Consider the following 17896-nt stretch of genomic DNA (forward strand, 5'->3'; position numbering starts at 1 on the left):
GAGGCCTGCGTCCCAGGGTTGGGAATGTCTAGTAGAAAGGTGTCAGCAGCCCGGCCGGGGTAGCTCAGGGGTTGAGCGTCGCCCTGTGAACCAGGAGGTCACGGTTCAATTCCCGGTCAGGGCATGTGCCTGGGTTTCAGGCTTGATCCCCAGTCGGGGACGTGCAGGTGGCAGCCGATCAATGGTTCTCTCACATCATTGATGTTTCTATATCTCCCTTCCTCTCTGAAATCAATGAAAAATATTTTTAAAAAATAAATAAAGGTTTTAGCAAAAGGATGCCGAGGAAGGCATAGGGGCCAGGGCTTGGGGTCGGACCAATGTGGGTTCAAATCCAGACTCTGGCACTTTCTGGCTGTGTGACCTTGGCCAGGTTGAACTTCGCTGGGCCTTAGTCTCAGGGCTGCTGAGGCCTCGGTGAGTGGACGGTGTGACGTGCTTAGCAGAGGGCCACGCACAGGGGCGCTCCGTCGTGTCCACCGTTAATGTTATCATTATTTTCCCTTTCTGAGCCTCCGTTTCCCCACCCCATCCAGCTATTCTGAAGACGGGAGCGGGGAAAGGAGGTGTGGTGGCCACTCCACGAATCTGGTTGGCTGGGTTGTAGTGCGAATGGGACACGTGGCCCATGCTGGCCCTCCTTCCAACAGGTCAGCCCTGGTACTGGGGGGCACCCCTCTGGGGGGTGCCCTATGGGGTTGGGGAGGACATTGTTACTGGTGACCAGCACCCTGTGGGGCATGGAGGTGCTAGAAACTTGACCCTCAGTAGGACCCATACTTCCAGAACAGGCCAGACTCGACAGACTCTGTGGGTACCTCAGCGAGGCCAGGGCACCGTGGGAGGGGTGAGGGGGCAGAGAGAGAAAGAAGGACCCCTGATTCCATTGCTCCAGCCCATTGGAGGGGGGGTCCAGGTCACCCCTCCCTCATCCTCATCACTGATACCACCTTCACCTCCTGCCCTCCCTTCTACTTGTCACCACCTCCTTTCTCCTGGGTATCCACCCCTCGTTCGTTAACGCTGGAGGTGGGTGCCAATGTCATGGCCTTTTATAGACGAGGAAACCGGGACTCTGCAAGGTGGGGGACTGCCCCCCATCCTGTGCGCACGCGTGCACATGCACACACACACACACACACACGCGCGCGCGCGCGCACACACACATACACGCACACACACATGCACACACATACACGCACACACACATACACGCACGCACACACAGAGACACACATACACACACACATACACACAGAGACACATACACACACATACACACACAGACACACAGACACACAGAGAGACACACACATACACACTTACATACACACATACACATACACACACGCACACACAGAGACACACATACACACACATGCACACATACACACACACACACACACACAGCTGCAGCTGCTGAGGGAGCAGAGCGCTGGCACCACCTCCCCCGCCCTTTAGTCCTCTCCAGCTCTAAGGCCACCTGACAGGCCCTGTGGCTTTGAACAAGGCCCTGCCCCTCTTTGTACCTCAGTTTCCTCCTTTACAAAATGAGGAGGTAGGACCCGGTCGGCCTGGCTCAGTGGCTGAGCGTCGACCTGTGAACCAGAGGTCATGGTTCGATTCCCTGTCAGGACACATGCCCGGGGTTGCGGGCTTGATTTCCTGTGTGGGACGTGCAGGAGGCAGCTGATCAATGATTCTCTCTCCTCATTGATGTTTCTCTCGCTCCCTCTCCCTTCCTCTCTGAAATCAATCTTTAAACTAATGAGGAGGTAGGACCAGGCAGGGGTTCCTCGCTGCTGTTGTAGCCAGGGAGTCCTTGCTGAGATGAATTCGTGTGGAAAGTCAGCGTGTCAGACAGATGAGAGACCCATCCACTGGCCTGAAACCTCAGGCTCAGTACTGTTACCTGTGCCTGCTCCTGGCCCTGGCAGGGGCGAGTGCTGGGCAGGCTTCAGTCTCCACGCGATCCTGGGGTCCCAGCCGCCCTCGGCATTGGCCCAGGTGTGGCCTCCCACTTTTTAAATATCATTTGAATTTTATTACAGGTTACTAAGCTCCAAGGCACGGTACCGTGTGCTGTTAATGACAGGAACGCATAAAGACTCTCCAAGTCTAGCATTTCACTCTGCTGTTCAGAAGCATCCGTGCATCAATGAAGCAAGAACAAAACACCACGTGAAGATCCAACCCAGGCAGGTCAGCAGAAACAGACCCAAACGTTCTCCCTCGCAGAGTTGGAAAGTTTTCAGCAGGGCGGTAAGCCCTGGTCAAGTCCCAGACTCCACCCCAGGACGAGGCCCTCCCTCTGAGGCACAATAACAATGACAGTGAGACTGGGAGGCCGGTGGGGGTGGCAGCCAGTCGGAGTGCTGACAGCCCCTGGGATTGTGCCTCAGGTCCCCGGTCCCGCCACCAGGATGGAGGCAGGGGGTGTCGTGCTCTCACTTCGCAGAGGAGGAAACAGGCAAACCGAATTAGTTTAACAAGAACCTCTCAGTTCCTGCTCGCTCACGCCCCGTACTAGCACCTGGGGGTGCAGACCAACATGGCGCTTCTTTTTTAAAATATATATTTTTTATTGATTTCAGAGAGGAAGGGAAAGTGGGAGAGAGAGATAGAAACATCAATGATGAGAGAGAACCTTTGATTGGCTGTCTCCTGCACGCCCCACACCGACCGGGAATCGAACAGGGACCTCCTGGCTCCTAGGTCGAGGCTCAACCACTGAGCCATGCCAGCTGGGCTAGGGCACTTCTTTTCGTTGATCCTCAGGATGTTCAGGGGCCAGCGGACGTGAGACAAGGACACACACACACAACCAGACAGCCGCAGGGGAGGGGCTGAAAAGGGGGCAGGGGGACTTGTTCTGGGAGCCCTGACATTGTGGTTAACTGGGTGTTCGGGGCAGGCAGGGCGAGTGCTCCGAGCCGTGAGTCTCAGCTGGGCTGCAGGGGAAGCCAGGCCCTGACTGGCTTGATGCGCTCTCTGCTGAGGCTGCAGCCACACTTCCTTCCCAGGCCCAGAGCAGGGGAAACCACGGGGCTGACTCATCAGACGTGAGAGGAACCTGGCGGGATGTGGGCCCAGGTCGTGCCCTCGAAGAGGCCCAGGTAGGGTCCTGTCCTTCGTGTGGGCGGGCAGGGCGGGGGTCAGGAGTGCAGCACCATCACCAGCTCCCCCCTGCCCTGCCCTGGCTTCCGCCTTGGGGAGAGTAGCGAGCGGAGCTGCGATGCCCGCTGGCTTCTCGGTGAATGAGAAGCCGAGGCCGCCCCAGGAGAGGTGTTACCTTGGGCAGCACCTGGCTGAACACAGGCGGCGTGTGGGCATCTCAAAGGGAGGAAGCTCACACATTCAAGAGCCTGTCCGTGCCCACCACTGTGCCCAGATCTGTGTTTGTCTCCCCTCTGGTCCTCATACCAACCCTGTGTCCAGCACAGGTGTCGTGCGCATAGTGCCTGGCACACAGTAGGCACTTGATACACGTAAATGAATGAAACAAACCAAAGCCTTGGGAGGGGTACTATCACAGTGCTGGGTGGCTGCATGCCACCACCTCAGATCCCGGAGAACCAGCCCCTGCCCGCTCGGGTACAGAGAGGCGGAACTCACGCGGCATTGCCACCTCCATCCCGTTCCCCCGGGTCTTGGGGATCAGCCTGCCTCCCGTGAGCATTGTTTCTCCCTCACCCATTGACCAAGCCATCCTTTCTGGGCTGGCCGGAGCGGAATCATAGAGAACGGGAATTCCAGTGGCAACATCTGCCTTCCCACACACGCACAGCCGAGACTGGTTGAGCGCTTGCTATGTGCCAAGCCTTGTACAGGCACATGGCACAAAGCATCTCCTTTCACCCTCTAGTCCACTTGGTGAAGGAGATGCAATTGGCTCCCTTCTGCAGATGAGGAAACTGAGGCTCAAAGAAGTTTGCTTCCTCTACCCTGCTTGGTGAACTCCTATTCATCCTGCAAAGCCCACTTCCTTGACTAAGTGAAAAGACCCTTTCTGCGTCCCTCTGAAACTGACACAAGCCCCTTTGCTACACCTCTCCTGTTGGGTCATTAGGTACTTCTGTGCCTTTTATACTCATTAGACTTCAAGCTTGGACAGGGCAGGGACCAGGCCTGATTCACATCCAGGGCCAGGAAGCTGGCATATCAGAAGTTCAACGTGAGTGTGGATGGACTGATTGAATTGTTCACAGTGTGTGCACATCAGCCCAAGCAAGTTCCTGCTTCATGCTTTCCTCCTTTGTCTTCTCAGAAATGTCACCTTAAATAAAATGCAGAAGTTCAAAGACTGAAGACCCAGCTTCCTGGTCCCACTCTGGCTGGTCCACCATAGTAACCTTGGGCCCCCTGTTTTGTTCCTCTCTGGCCAGTAGTGCATGAACCTACTTCTCCATGGGATGGGAAGTTGGACCCACCTTTCAGGGAGCTCTCAGACGGCCAAGGCTTGGAAGATGATTAGCAAAGAAAAGAACTCAGACACAGACCACAGTATGGTGATTTCCAGAGGGAAAGGGGGCAGAGAGAGGTAGGGGAGGGTAAAGGGGCATAAATGGTGATGGAAACACACTTGACTTGGGGTAGTGAACACATGATACAATATGTAGATGATGTATTACAGAATTATACACCTGAAACTTACATACTTTTATTAACTAACTAGAGGCCCGGTGCATGAAAATTCATGCACTGGAGGGGGGTCCCTTAGCCCAGCCTGCCCCCTCTCACAGTCCGGGAGCCCTCAGAAGCAGGAGATGACCTGGCGATCAGGGGAAGGTGACGCCCCCATCACACCTCTGCTGCTGCCACTGCCGGCAGCGCAAGCCTTGGCTGGCCCTGGTTACCTGAGCCTTGGGTGGCCCTGGGCGGCTGGTTGGCTGAGGGGACTGGGGGACTCCAGAGGCAGGCATGCAGAGCAGCCAGACCCAGCTGGGGATGGGCCTGGCTGTGCCGCGCGCCTGCCGCCCTGGTGGGGCTGAGGGGATTGGGTGCCACCATCTTGTGGCTGTGGGTGCTGCCATTTTGAGGGCGTGACAGTCAATTAGCATATTCCTTCCTTATTGGCTGTGGGTGCCACCATATTTGTGAGGGTGTGATGGTCAATTAGCATATTCCCTATTTATTAGATAGGATGTCACCCCAATAATTTCAATAAAATTTTTTTTTCTGGCCCTGACCAGTTTGGCTCAGTAGACAGAGCATCAGCCTGTGGACTGAAGGGTCCCAGGTTCAATTCCAGTCAAAGGCATGTACCTTGGTTGTGGGCACATCCCCAGTAGGGAGTGTGCAGGAGGCAGCTGATTGATGTTTCTCTCTCATCGATATTTCTAACTCTCTATCCCTTTCCCTTCCTCTCTGTAAAAAAAATCAATAAAATATATTTTTTAAAAAATTTTTCTGGGGGGAGAGTGACAAGATCAGGGCTGAATTCTTCTCTGACGTTACTTGTGCCTGGATCGTCCGTGAGGGTCACATGACCTTGGATAAGTCAGTTTACTTCTCTCTGAGAGCCTTTTTCTCAGGAGGCTGGATAAGTGTTTACACTGGCCTCATGGGTGTGTCTCTACTTCCTTCTCCACTCGAGGAAGGAGGAGGCCAGAGTCTGGATGCAGGACTCCCGGGTGGGGCTCCCACGTGGGAGAAGGCTGCGAGGCCGGATGCTGGCTTGTGCTGAAGGCTCCGTGGGAGGGCGGCTGCTCCTCTATCGGATCCCTCCTGAGAAAGAGGAAGCTGTGGTCTGACTTACGCTGAACTAACTGGCCAGGACAGGAACCAGAGCGGCCTAGAGCACACGGCACCCTGAGCCCTTGGCTCTGGCTTCTGTTTTTCAGGTTGTGTCCCCAGATGGGATGTCCTCAGGGGCAGCTCCATAACCTGGAGCCTCCCAGCTGCCCAAGGAGGCTGCCTGCCTTCCCCTTTAGAAGGGACTCGCTGGTGACAGACATCCCGGGCCTTAGCCCAGCCTGTCTAGCAGAGATGGTCCAGCCTGGGCAAGGGCCAGAGTCGCACCATCACCTGCCTTCATCCCTATCAGCTGGGGCTGGACACCCGGGAAAGTCTGTTTATTGTTGTCATCATTATTATTCGAAAAGGAGAGTGTGTTTCAGAAAGGTTAGGTGACTTGCCCAGGGCCACATAGGGAGTCAGCTAGCTGCTGGAGACAATGAGATCTGAGGTCTGGCCCCAAGATAACACAGTTACAGCAGCCATTCCCATCCCCGTCAGCCACTTCCCAGCACACACTCGACTTGGACTCCTGGTGAGCAGAACATCTTGTAAATGTATGTATTTCTTTTCTAAAAGCATCTAAGGTCCAGTGTTTAATCATGTTCCTGGCTCCCACCTACCAAGACGGTGTCCTGTCCGGCCGCCACGGGCCACAGGGGCTAGTGCGCCCCGGAGATGTGGGGAGTCTGAGTCGAGATGCACTGTGAGTGCAAAAGACACCGGATTCCAAAGACTTAATATGAGAAAACAAGAATGTGCACATCTTTTTTGTGATTTTTTATATTGATGATGTGGAAATGATAATATTTTAGGCATAAGTTAATTTCACCTGTTTCTCTCTACTTGTTAATGTGGCTCTTGGGACATTCAAAATGGTGTACGTGGAGTCCAGTTGGCATGGCTTAGTGGTTGAGCGTTGACCTATGAACTAGGAGGTCACGGTTCAATTCCCGGTCAGGGCACCCAGTGTGGGGCGTGCAGGAGGCAGCCAATCAATGATTCTCTCTCATCATTGATGTTTCTATCTCTCTCTCTCTCCCTTCCTCTCTGAAATCAATAAAAAGATATGTATTTTTTAAAAACCACAAAAAAAATGGTGTATGTGGAATTGCAACTGTGGCCTGTCTCATACCTCTGTTGGGATGGCATGGTGCTGCTCTAGCCCATCCTGCTGCTGGGAGGATGGGGTCATGCTGAGACGGGGGTGCCGGAGCAAGGAGGCAGGATCGCCTTGCTGGGGAGAGGTCATCTGCGTCTCAGACAAGTTTTCCCAGGGAGATTGCACAGATGGGGTTGGGAGCTCTGGGCAGACTCGGTTATCTGTCCACTGCATTCACACATGAGGTCAGCAGTGCAAGGCCCGGCCACAGCCCTGTCTCTGCAACCCCATCTACTCGCTGTGTGGTCTGAGACTAGTTCCTCAGCCTCGAGCTTCAGTTTCTTCATCTGTAAAATGGGAATCTAGCACAGAGCCTCCCCGAAGGTTCCTAAGAGGGTTAAACGAGGCAACGTGCATGTAGCGCCTCACACAGTACCTGGCGCTGTCCGAGCTCAGGAAGCTTCGATGATAAATGTAAATCATTTGGGATTTGGATTAATAGCTCTTGGAATCAGCCCCTTAGGAACGGCCCAGGCGGCCTCTCCTGGCTTACCTGGTCCGTGGGTAGCAATGGGCAGGTTGGCGGTTGGCACGTGTGAACAGGGAGGCCTCAGCAGTGGTTGGGCCCCGAGTCTTGTCAGCCAGACTCTGCTCAATGGCCATCTGGACCAGCTCCTCCTCGCTCAGGCTGCTGTACAGGCTGTACTCCTCGTGCCCGATGGCACGCTGTGTGCCCGGAGCACTGATCTCCGTGGCCATCTCTCGCACCCCTCACCCCGGTCTCCAGAGGAGACACTTGCTGGGGAGGAGGAAGCAGCAAATCAGAAAACCCTGTGAGGAGACCAGAACATCCTGGTCACTAACCATTTTGCAAAATATCTATGTTTACCCACTGGGAAGTCTCTGCCATCCACGAATCTATGAACCATACCCCCCATGCATCAGTCTGTCCACCCACCTGCTCATTTATCCATCCACCCTCCCATCTGTCCACGTATCCATCCATTTATCCAACTACCTAATCAGCCATCCACCCAACCATTCATGCATCTACGCATCTGTCCACCCAGTCATCCAACACCCCCCATCCCTCCATTATCCACCCCCTGATCATTCTGTCTGTCCACCTACTCATTCTTTTTCCATCCCTCCTCCCACCCATCCACGTATACATCTATCTCTCACCAGCCATCCACTCACCCACCATTCAGTCTTCCATTCCACACAGCCTGTCTCTGAACGCACGCTTCATTAACTGAGGGGTTACTTACTGAGCACCTATTCTGTGCCAGACACTCATCTAAGCATTGGTGATACAACAGTGGTGCCTGGACAAAAATCCCTGTCCTCACGGAGCGTTCACAAGTGCTCACATTCCTTCCTTCCTTCCAATTACCCAACAACATCTTATCCCGGCATTTTTCCATTTCTCGGCACTGCATGCTAGGGCTCATACAGAGGCCTGTTACTTAAAATCTCGTGATCTAATTAAAACCAATTGTGTGTTTTTTTGTGTTTGTTTTTTAAAAATATATTTCATTGATTTTTTACAGAGAGGAGGGGAGAGGGATAGAGAGTTAGAAACATCGATGAGAAACATCCATCAGCTGCCTCCTGCACACGCCCCACTGGGGATGTGCCTGCAGCCAAGATACATGCCCTTGACTGGAATCGAACCTGGGACCCTTCAGTCCACAGGCTGATGCTCTATCCACTGAGCCAAACCGGTTAGGGCAATTGTGTGGTTTTTTAAAAAAATTGTCGTGTTAATTCCAGGGACTCTCTTTAAAACAAACAAACACAAAAAACCCACACATGCCTCGAGGAAAAATGAACACTGGTTGAGACAAACTGCTTTTAGGAAATAAAGTAAAATTCATTAAGCCCGATTATCGTTTTGACTGGCTGACAAGCAGCGTGACCGTAGGTCCATGGTTGTGAGCCCTGGCTGAACATTAGAATCACATGAGGTCTTTTTAAAAATATCCAAAACACTAGTGCTATAATTTGGTTTGCTTGGCAGATGCTCACCCCTCTCCCTGGAGGCAGAGTATCCCCTCCCCTCTCCCCGCTGAGACTGGGCTTGGCCATGAACTTGCTCTGGCCAGTGAATGTTGGTGGACATGCTAAAGCAGCCACTTGACTTGTGTTTGTGCTGTGGGGCTTGCTCTTCCACCATCGCCGGGAGAAGAGCGCCCCCTGGAGGCACTGCCCTGAGCTGGGCCCCAGAGTGAACACACCTGGGGCAGCCTGCACCCAGGAGCCCCGAGCGGCAGGGCCTGCACCTGAGGCCAAGCAGCCCAGCCTGGCGGCTTAGATCCGCCTGCGTGCAGTGGACTTGCAGCCCCGGAGATGAGAATAAATGTTTAGTTGGGGTGCTTCGTAGGCAGCATTCTTGTGGCTCTGGGTGAAAGCAAGCATTTGATGGGGGCCCTCCAGACCCTCACCCCAAGGCGGTTGTTGGCCCTGATATGGGCTGATCACAGGCATATGGACAGCACTCAGCTGCGTGCCTTTCCCTGCCCAGATGCTCTGGGAGGTGAAGGCAGCAGGGGATGGTCACCTGGAGCAGCCAGTCGGCTGCAGACAATTCCAGACTTGCCAGACCCTACCCCGTGTTTTGAATGGTATTCAGATCTTTTCCATTGGTCAGTTATTTCAGGGCATTGCCCCGACAGCAGCCATAGGAGGAAAGAGTGGTTTTTGTTGAATTAACTGGCATTAGTTCTGCAACACCTCCACTCCTTCCACGAGACTTGATGCTCCCATTTTACAGATGAGGCGATTAAGGTCCAGGGAAGGGAAGGGGAGGGTTTGCACAGAAAGCTGGGATTTGGAGCCCAGTTTTCCAAACTCAGATCCACTGCTCCTTCTGGGAATTCCAAGAACACTGATCCAGGTAACTGGCACACACCTGGGGCACACACGTGGGATCTGAGCAGGCGGTGATAAGGTTACCATCCTCATCCAGCCTGACCATCTGCCCTACACCTGTGCCCATTCAGATGGACGAGGTGGGGTCAACCTTGAAGGGACTTGAGGGCGAGGACTCTGCCTTTGAGAGGGTGAACTCCCCCACCCCTCGGTGGGCGTGGCCAGCCCTTGCTTTCCCCCCTGAGACCCTCTGTTTTTGAGGATCTTTGGGTAAGTTCCTCATCTTTAGAATCCTGATGTTCAGAATGGAGACACTAGTAAATGCTATCATTATAGGGTTTGTGGGAGAATCAAAAGGGCTCAGTGTGCACAAGCTAGTGCTGGGCCTCACGTGATGCCAGGCTGCTTCAGAAGGGGACTCCCCATTACCGGCCTATGCAATCCCAGGCTGGGATGTCTGCCAGGGACACTGGGGCCTCTCCCTGAGAGCAGAGGGGCAGTTCAGCCTCGGCAGATGCAGGCAGTTCTGAAGTAGCCTGTGGGGTCAGCTTGACCGGGTTCGAATCACAGCCTTACCATTTATTAGCCCTGTGACCTCTTAGAGTCTTAGTTTCTCCATCTGTAAAATGGGCACAATGAGAGTACCTATGTCATGGCAGGGTGAGGGTGGGGCTGGGTCAGAGATCCTGCCTTCTTCCTCTTGTGGCCTCCGTTTCCCCTCGTCTTCATGCTGCCCAGCTTGATTCTGAGGCCTCTGCCTGGGGCTGGGCCAAGTTCCAGGCCTGCATCCTGGAGAGAGGCCAGCAGTCTCAAGGGACCCTCTGGACGGCTAGTTGGAACAAAAAATAGCCTTTCCCAGGGAAAGCGGGAGTGCCGTGGGCTTTGCCCCTTCAAGGCCTGCAGAGGGAGCAGTGCTCCAGGTGGCCCGTCCACAGCCAGCTTGCAACAAGCAAAACTGGGGCCAATTCCTTTGCCTCCTTCAGAGCATCCCAACCAATGGCTCCAGGAGAGCCCCCACCTGTCCCAGGTGGCCTCTGCAAAACGGGGATAGCAGTGGCTGTGACAGGGCTCCCTGAGTTAACACCAAAAAACACCCAGAACAGTGCTCTTTTAGGTCGGGCCTCAGTCTCTACATCTGTGCGATGGGCATAGAAACATGGGCCTGGCAGAGCTGTGGTGAAGATTAAATAACAGCATTTGAAAAAGGGGGTCCTTCCTGCCGCCAGTTCCTTCCCCTCCCCACACATCCAGGCTCACTGACAGCCAGGGACCTGGTGGTGGGGCCTGGCACCAGGGGAGGTGGGAACGCTGTGATGGTTTGGAGGCTGCAATGGGAAGAGTGGCTGGCTCCCTGGGTGTCTTATAAAAAATGGGGGGGCGGTATGGAACATGGCCGGGAGGGCGGGGGACTGGCAGCCATCCTCCAGGACCCTGAGATCCCCCTCAGCCAGGGACTTGGGTCAGGAGTGTGAGTCTGGGTCACTCCTGTAAGTCGACTGCACACAGGCTGATCTAAGACACCCTTCCCCTCCTTAGGCTGTTTATAGATGGATCCAATACCACTGCTCACCTCCCTTCCCTTCCCTTCCCTCCCCTCCCCTTCCCTCCCCTCCCCTCCCCTCCCCTCCCTTTCCCTCCCCTCCCCTCCCCTCCCCTTCCCTTCCCTTCCCTTTCCTTCCCTTCCCTTCCCTTCCCTTCCCTTCCCTTCCCTTCCCTTCCCTTCCCTTCCCTTCCCTTCCCTTCCCTTCCCTTCCCTTCCCTCCCCTCCCCTTCCCTTCCCTTCCCTGCCTCGTCACCTGGCCAGTCATCCTTCCAGACGCAGTTCCTGCATCTCCTCCACCAGGAAGCCCTCCTGATTTGATGGCTGAGGCATCCTGAGATGCCTCCTAGGGCACCACTCACATTCTGTTGCTCTAACTGCCTGCTATGGGCCTGTCTCCCTACAGAGTTGGGAAACTTCTGAGGCGCCGTTTATATAAAATTATCTATCATCTATCTATCTATCTATCTATCTATCTATCTATCTATCTGCCTATCCCCGAAGTTTCAGGGCTTCCAAACATCACACGACCCTCACTCGAAGGCAGTCCTAACAACTGGCGCTTGGGCTCGCCTGGGGTACACGAGGAAGTGGGGCATTGGCCTGGGCGGTTCCTTGGCCCCCCAGGGTCCTCAACCCTAGCCCTGGAAATGCCCAGTAAGTTTATAACGAAGCTCATCTTTCTGATCTGCTGCCCCCTCCCCTTTCCAGAAGGGTCCTGCGAACTCCGAGGAAGCACTTCTAGCTGGAGGGCTCGTGGGAGTAACCATTCAAGTGCTCGCTCCCCTCCCTGATCCTGCTGCTTTCAAACCTAAACCACAAATACAGCAGGTGCTTGTGGGCCCCTGCACTGTTTCTGGCCACGTTCATGAAACGCACCATTTGACCTTCTCAGCTCCCTGGGGTGGGCATGGGGGTAAGATTCTTCCCATTGGCCAGATGGGGAGACCGAGGCCCAGATGGTAAGGGGCAGAGTGGATGGAGTCAGGCCTGCCTGCCCCTCTTTTCATCAGACCCTCTGACAGTGAGAATTGGGCAGTGGCCAGGGTTAGTTACTCTGGAAGTTGCTGCTCTGGCTAAGGGATGAGCCAGCCTTGGGAGAGCGGAACCCAGGCCACCTCGTCTGACCCCACACGGGGGCCGGTCAAGGCCGCAGAGGGGCCTTCGCCATGGGGCGGTGCTGGCAGGCCTCGATGCTGGTGTCCAGGGCTTCGCAGCTGCTGGGAGTTTAAGCCTATTGTCCGGACTCTAGAGATGCTAAGAGCTCCTCCCAGCCTCACTAATCCCAGACTTTGATGCTGGCTAAAGCTCTGGCTCCCCAGGCGCCGGGACCTAGGCCTCCGGGCTTGGGCCAGGGTTGCTGATGTTACCAGGGAACCTGCTCAGGGCTGCAGGCCTCAGCTGACCCCACACACAGGCTCTTCTCCCTGGTGGCTGGAGGGGACGCTGAGGCCCAGAGAAGGGGCATGACCTGCCCAAGGTCACCCAGGTGGGAGGTGATGGCCAGTGATTTGAACCTGTCAAAGCTGGCTTTGCTCCCACTCCCACGCCCCCAGACATTCTGTGCCTGTGGGGATGGGGGGGGGGGGCGTTGATCTAAAGCTCCATCTCAAATGGGGGTGCCATGAGTACCAGCTAAGAAAAGCCTCAAAGAATATCAACTTTCCATTTTATTTCTTTGGGACCCGAGCTGTTGAATCTGCAGGTCCCTGGGCACTTTCACCTTCGCCTCCCAAGTGGAGGACACTTCTCTCCCCGCCTGGCCCTGCAGGGTCTGGCCCAGCACAGCTGCCCCTCCCGCGCCTCTCCTGGCCCATCTCCTGCCCTCCTGCAGCTTCAGGCCATCAGTGGGGGCCGGCCACATGCAGGTCTGGACACAGGATTGCAGGCCCCTGACCCAGCTTCTGCCCAGGGCTCAGGGGAAGCCAGGCTCTGCCATCTGTGCCAACGGCCTGGATGGGAGTGAGGCGTGGCGGGCTTGCCAGTCCAGCCTGAGCTTCCCACAGCACTGCCCCCGCCCCTCCACCGCCCAAGGGCAGCTTGCCCAGCCCTGTTCTGGGCACCAAGGGAACACGGCCCCTCACCTAGGCCCCTGAGCAGCAGAGGGTTCTGGAAGCTCCAGTCCCAGACTGCAGGCAGAGTGGAAAGGCTCAGGGGGGCGGGCAGGTAGGGGTGCCCTTCCAAGCCCGCTCCCCACTCCCTACCCTGGGGCCCAACCACAGGGCTGGCTACAAATCTTTTAATCGAGATCACAGCAAAGTCATCTAAGATCTTTCTCCTTTCTGCACCCACTCCCCTGCCCCCATCCCGCCTTTCCTGCCTTTATTTAGGTCGTTTCCTTCCTCTCTCCGCTTTCCTGATCTTTCCTGTCTCTCCCACCCCTCTCTTTGGCGTCCTCTTCTTTAGAAAGTTCAGGCAGGTGAGGAGCCACTTTACTTTTCCGTCACCACCCTCAACCCCCCCAACAGTCCCCTCAACCGCAAGGCTCTTAGCGACTTCCCTTACGTTCCTGGGCGTCAGTTAGTCCAAGAGCAGGTGCTAAGGGTGAGCAGTCACAGAGCAAACCAGTCCTGTGACCGCGGCCTCCTCCAGGCAGCCTGGAGCGGAAGGAGGTTTCTGTGCCTCCGTCGGGAAGGCTCTCTTGGGTCTGGCCTGTCCTTGCTATACAGGCATCTTATGACCGCTGCCTGGGCCAGGGACAGGTCCTTCCACCGCTGGCTCAGTCCCCTGGGCGGCGGCAGGGGGCCAGAGCTTTGAAGGTGGGCACTGGAGGCTAATAGACCAGGAGGCCAGGATTTGATTTCCCAGCATCAACACCTCCTAGCGGTCTGGCTTTACACAAGACCCTTAACCTCTCGGAACCTCAGTTTCCACATCTGGAAAATGGGAGGCGCAATCACCTCTAAGTCATAATGCCCTTGAGAAGAATCACAGAGAAAAACGGCCACAAGCACTGGACTCGGTGCCTGGCTCACAGCAAGAGCCCGGTGAGAGCTCACGGATATTCATTGTGTTGTTATCCACGGTAAGGTCTCCAGGGGTGGGTTATATGGAGGGAGGAGGACGAGGGTACCCCCTCCCCCGCGAGGCACTCACGGCATCATGAGTTAGAGGTAATTGTCACTCCCGTTTTCCAGATGTGGAAACTGAGGTTCCGGGAGGTTAAGGGTCTTACATAAAGCCAGACCGCTAGGAGGTATTGAAGCTGGGAATCAAATTCTGTTTGTGCAAGAATGGATGATGCAAACTAGAGTGGTGCCAGGTGGAGGCCTCTGCCAGCTCCTCAAGGAGGGGGTGCTGTAAACAGGCCTGCCACCAGCTGTCGGGACTCATCGACTGTTTTGGAAGTGATTGGAGCATCTGGCCCCCAGCAGCCTCGCTGCGCCCTGCCCAGGCCTCTGTTGGCAAAGGTCAGGGCTGTGGCCGGTGTGCTGGCCCAGCTGGCTCTGCTGGTACCCCTGTAAAGTCCTCCGGCCCCAACCTCATGCACGAGCTTTCCCTTCATTGAGCTACTCTCTGCCCCGTGCAGGGGGGAAGGGCGGGGCTCGGCCCCTGCCCAGCCTCAGGTCTCCATCATCTACCTGTCCACCTTCAGTCGCCACCTCCCCGCCTCCTCATTCCAGCCCATTCCCTTGACTTCCTGAAGTCAGATCCCGCCTGCTCCTCCTCTGCTCGGAAGCAATTAGAATGTGTTCCATCTTCTTTTTCAAAATATGTTTTTGTTGATTTTTAGAGGAAGGGAGAGATAGAAACATCAATGAGAGAAACATCATTGATTGCCTGCCTCTTATACGCCTCCCACTGGGGATCTAGCCCGCAACCTGGGCATGTGCCCTGACTGGGAATCCAACCGGTGACTGGTTCATGGGTCGACAGTCAACCACTGAGCCACACCGGCTGGGCTGTTCCATCTTCTTGACTGACCTGGTGGGATCTGCATCTGCCTCCAGCTCCCCCTCCCAGCTGCACCCCGACTTCTGACCTCCATGGCCTTTGCCGTAGCCACACGGCACTATCCACAGACACCCAGACCCACCGTGACTTGTCTGCCTTTGCCAAGCTGTCCCTCCATGTGGAGGTCCCTCTCTCCACCCCTCTGTCGGATGCCATCCCACCCAGCCTTTCAAAGACCACCTCCTCATTGGATGTGTCCTCATGCTTACACACACACACACACACACACACACACACACACACACACACAGTATTCCTGCATCTCTGCATTCCCACAGAACATTTCTCATTCTTTACCTTGAGCCCTAGTTTTTGTTTCCAAATTCTATTTCCTCTCCTAAACCCCAGGGCATTGCAGGCCCAGCATCCTGGCACCCTGGTTGCTATTGCCCCACAATACTGGGCACACAGAGACACTCCATAAAATCGATGCCCCCCTGCATGAAAATATCTATTCACCCGAAATAAAAGCATTTCTGAAAGTCACTTGTCTGACACTTATTGCCCAAGGGCTGCAAACCAACAATAGCATCATTGATAAGTCCTTTTGCATTTCCATTTTTAGAAGTGTACCGCAGACGGATATTCTGAGCGAGATCCTCCATAAGAATGGATAAGCCCATGCAGGCGGCTGCTTCTCTGTCCCCCAGATCCGAAACGAAAGTCACTGGCATGCTTCACAACCCAAGAAAACAGGAGAGAGAAGGGGGAGATGCAAGAAAGTAGCGTGGCTAGAGGGGGTTCCGAACAAGCCGGCCGAACACCTTCGCTCGGGGTGTGCGTGAGAAAGTGGAAAGCATGCATTACCTGTTAGGCTCTGCCTCACGGGACGCTCAGGGGAATACAAGGATTTTCTTGAGAGTGTCTTAGTTCAGCACATGCTCCCTGCGCGCTCCTCTGCCCTGGCCCTGAGTGTCTGGCTGCTCTGCCTGGCAGCTCGGAAACGCTGTCCTTTAAGCAGGGAGTTTATTTCGGGCCCACCGCATGACCAATGATGGCAAGCCAAACTATAAGATGTTATGAATCTCAGATTTCCTGTTTGGAGATTGCACGGAGGAGGCTGTGGTCCTGCCTGCAGCTCCTCCAGGGCGCATCAGCTGCGGACTTGACTTCGGAGAGCATCTCAGAGCGTGGGCCCTCACGTGACGTCATCATTTGTGATCCTTGGCATGGAGGCCATATATGGGTATGTTTCTGGAACTACCCCGGAGGGAGCGAGAGGGGAGAGAGGAGCAGAGGATCAGACATGGAGAGGCAGGAAAAGAGAATGGAGAGAGAACTGGGAGATAAAGAGACAAGAGCGAGGGAGACAGAAAGGGTGGGAGAGGGGAGAAGAGGCAAGAGGATGGAGAAAAAGAGGAAATGTGAGGAGAGACGATGGAAGAAAGGAAGAGGAAGCGGGTGGGACTGAGAGAGGATGGGAATGAATGGAGAGAAGGAAAGCGAATGATAAAAAAAACTGGAAGACAAAAAAAGAAAGAAACTGTGAAACATTTAAGAAAGAAACATTTAAGAGATGAAAGGTGGGGGGGGAGAGAAAATAAAGTAAGAGAAAGAGAAAAAGGAACAAGAAAAAGCATGAATTGAAAGAGAGAAGGGAGAGGGAGAGTAGGGGGAGAGAGAGGCGAATGGGAGAGGAGGGAGGGAGGGAAGTGAAATAAAAGGAAGGAGGGGAGACAGGGAAGGTGGAGAAGGAAAAGAAGGGAGACTGAGAGCTACTTAGAGAGAAAAGGGGGAGTGGAGGGAAGGCTGGAGGGAAGATGGGCTGAATGAGAGAGAAGGGGAAAGGGAGATAAGGATGAAGGGATTCAGTGTAAATGGCCTTTGCAGAAATCGCCGGGGGCGGGGGGGGTGGGGTGGGGGGGGAGGGTAGCAAACAGCAGAGGCTGACATTTGCAGGTTCCAGGGTTCTAGCCGCTGGCGGCTGTGCAGTGAGGCTGGAGCCACAAAGGACAGGGGACTAAACGAACCAACAAGCATGTGGGCCAGTCCTGGGCAGAGGCACCCCACAGAAGGGGCCCCTCCTTCAGGCGAGGAAAGAAGACCCCTGGTGTGCAAGGGAGCCAATGGCACCTCCTGTTGGTGTCAGGTAGCAAAGGCCACACACAGCCACATACATGGGAGACCCAGGAGCGTGCATGAGGCATTCCAGGCGCTTACGCACACCCACACATGCATCCGATCTCAGGCCGCGGAGTCGGTGGGCTGAAATACACACTTGGTCCATTCCTCTCCATGGCAAACAATTTCCATTTCGAAGGCCCATTCCCCTTGGAGAATATTGGATTTAGGACAGGATACTGGATTTATGATTTCTCATCGGCTTACTAGTAAATGGTTTCTTTTTAACTCAGACTCAGGAGGATTCAGGATGCCTTGACACTCACGTGGAATATTCCACCTGAAAATAAATCTCAGTGAATCCATAGTTCCCTGGCGTCAGGCCAAGGTCCTGGGGGTCTGACCTGGTGCTGAGGACAGGGTCTGTCCCAGGCTGTCTCCCGGCTACTCTGGCACCTGCTGAACTGTGTCTCTCTCCAGCGGGGACAGTGCCCCCGGGCCACTGGGGCTGGGCTGCCCCTCAAGGTTAACTCAAGCTCAGCCCCTCTCAGATCCTGTGTCATGGTGGGGCGACGAGAGAAGGGCAGAGGGGCTGTTCAATTCTCTTTACTGTTTGGGGATGTTCCCCA

The 17896-nt window shown here is 54.9% G+C and overlaps 1 protein-coding gene across 1 annotated transcript in view; it reads right to left on the reverse strand.

Annotated features, from left to right (window-relative positions):
- ASB2 (ankyrin repeat and SOCS box containing 2) overlaps window positions 1–16133 on the reverse strand; it is a 36755-nt gene extending 20622 nt beyond the window's left edge. The window contains exons 1-2 of the mRNA XM_080663646.1: window positions 16014–16133; window positions 7392–7669 (exon numbers count right to left, since the gene is read on the reverse strand). Coding sequence (XP_080519772.1) covers window positions 7392–7597 — 206 coding nt within the window. The 5' untranslated portion in view covers window positions 7598–7669; window positions 16014–16133. The remainder of the gene's footprint in view (window positions 1–7391; window positions 7670–16013) is intronic.
- Window positions 16134–17896: the final 1763 nt, after the last annotated feature.

This window comes from Plecotus auritus (genome assembly GCF_963455305.1).
Source record: "Plecotus auritus genome assembly, chromosome: 1".
NCBI classification, from domain to species: Eukaryota; Metazoa; Chordata; class Mammalia; order Chiroptera; family Vespertilionidae; genus Plecotus; species Plecotus auritus.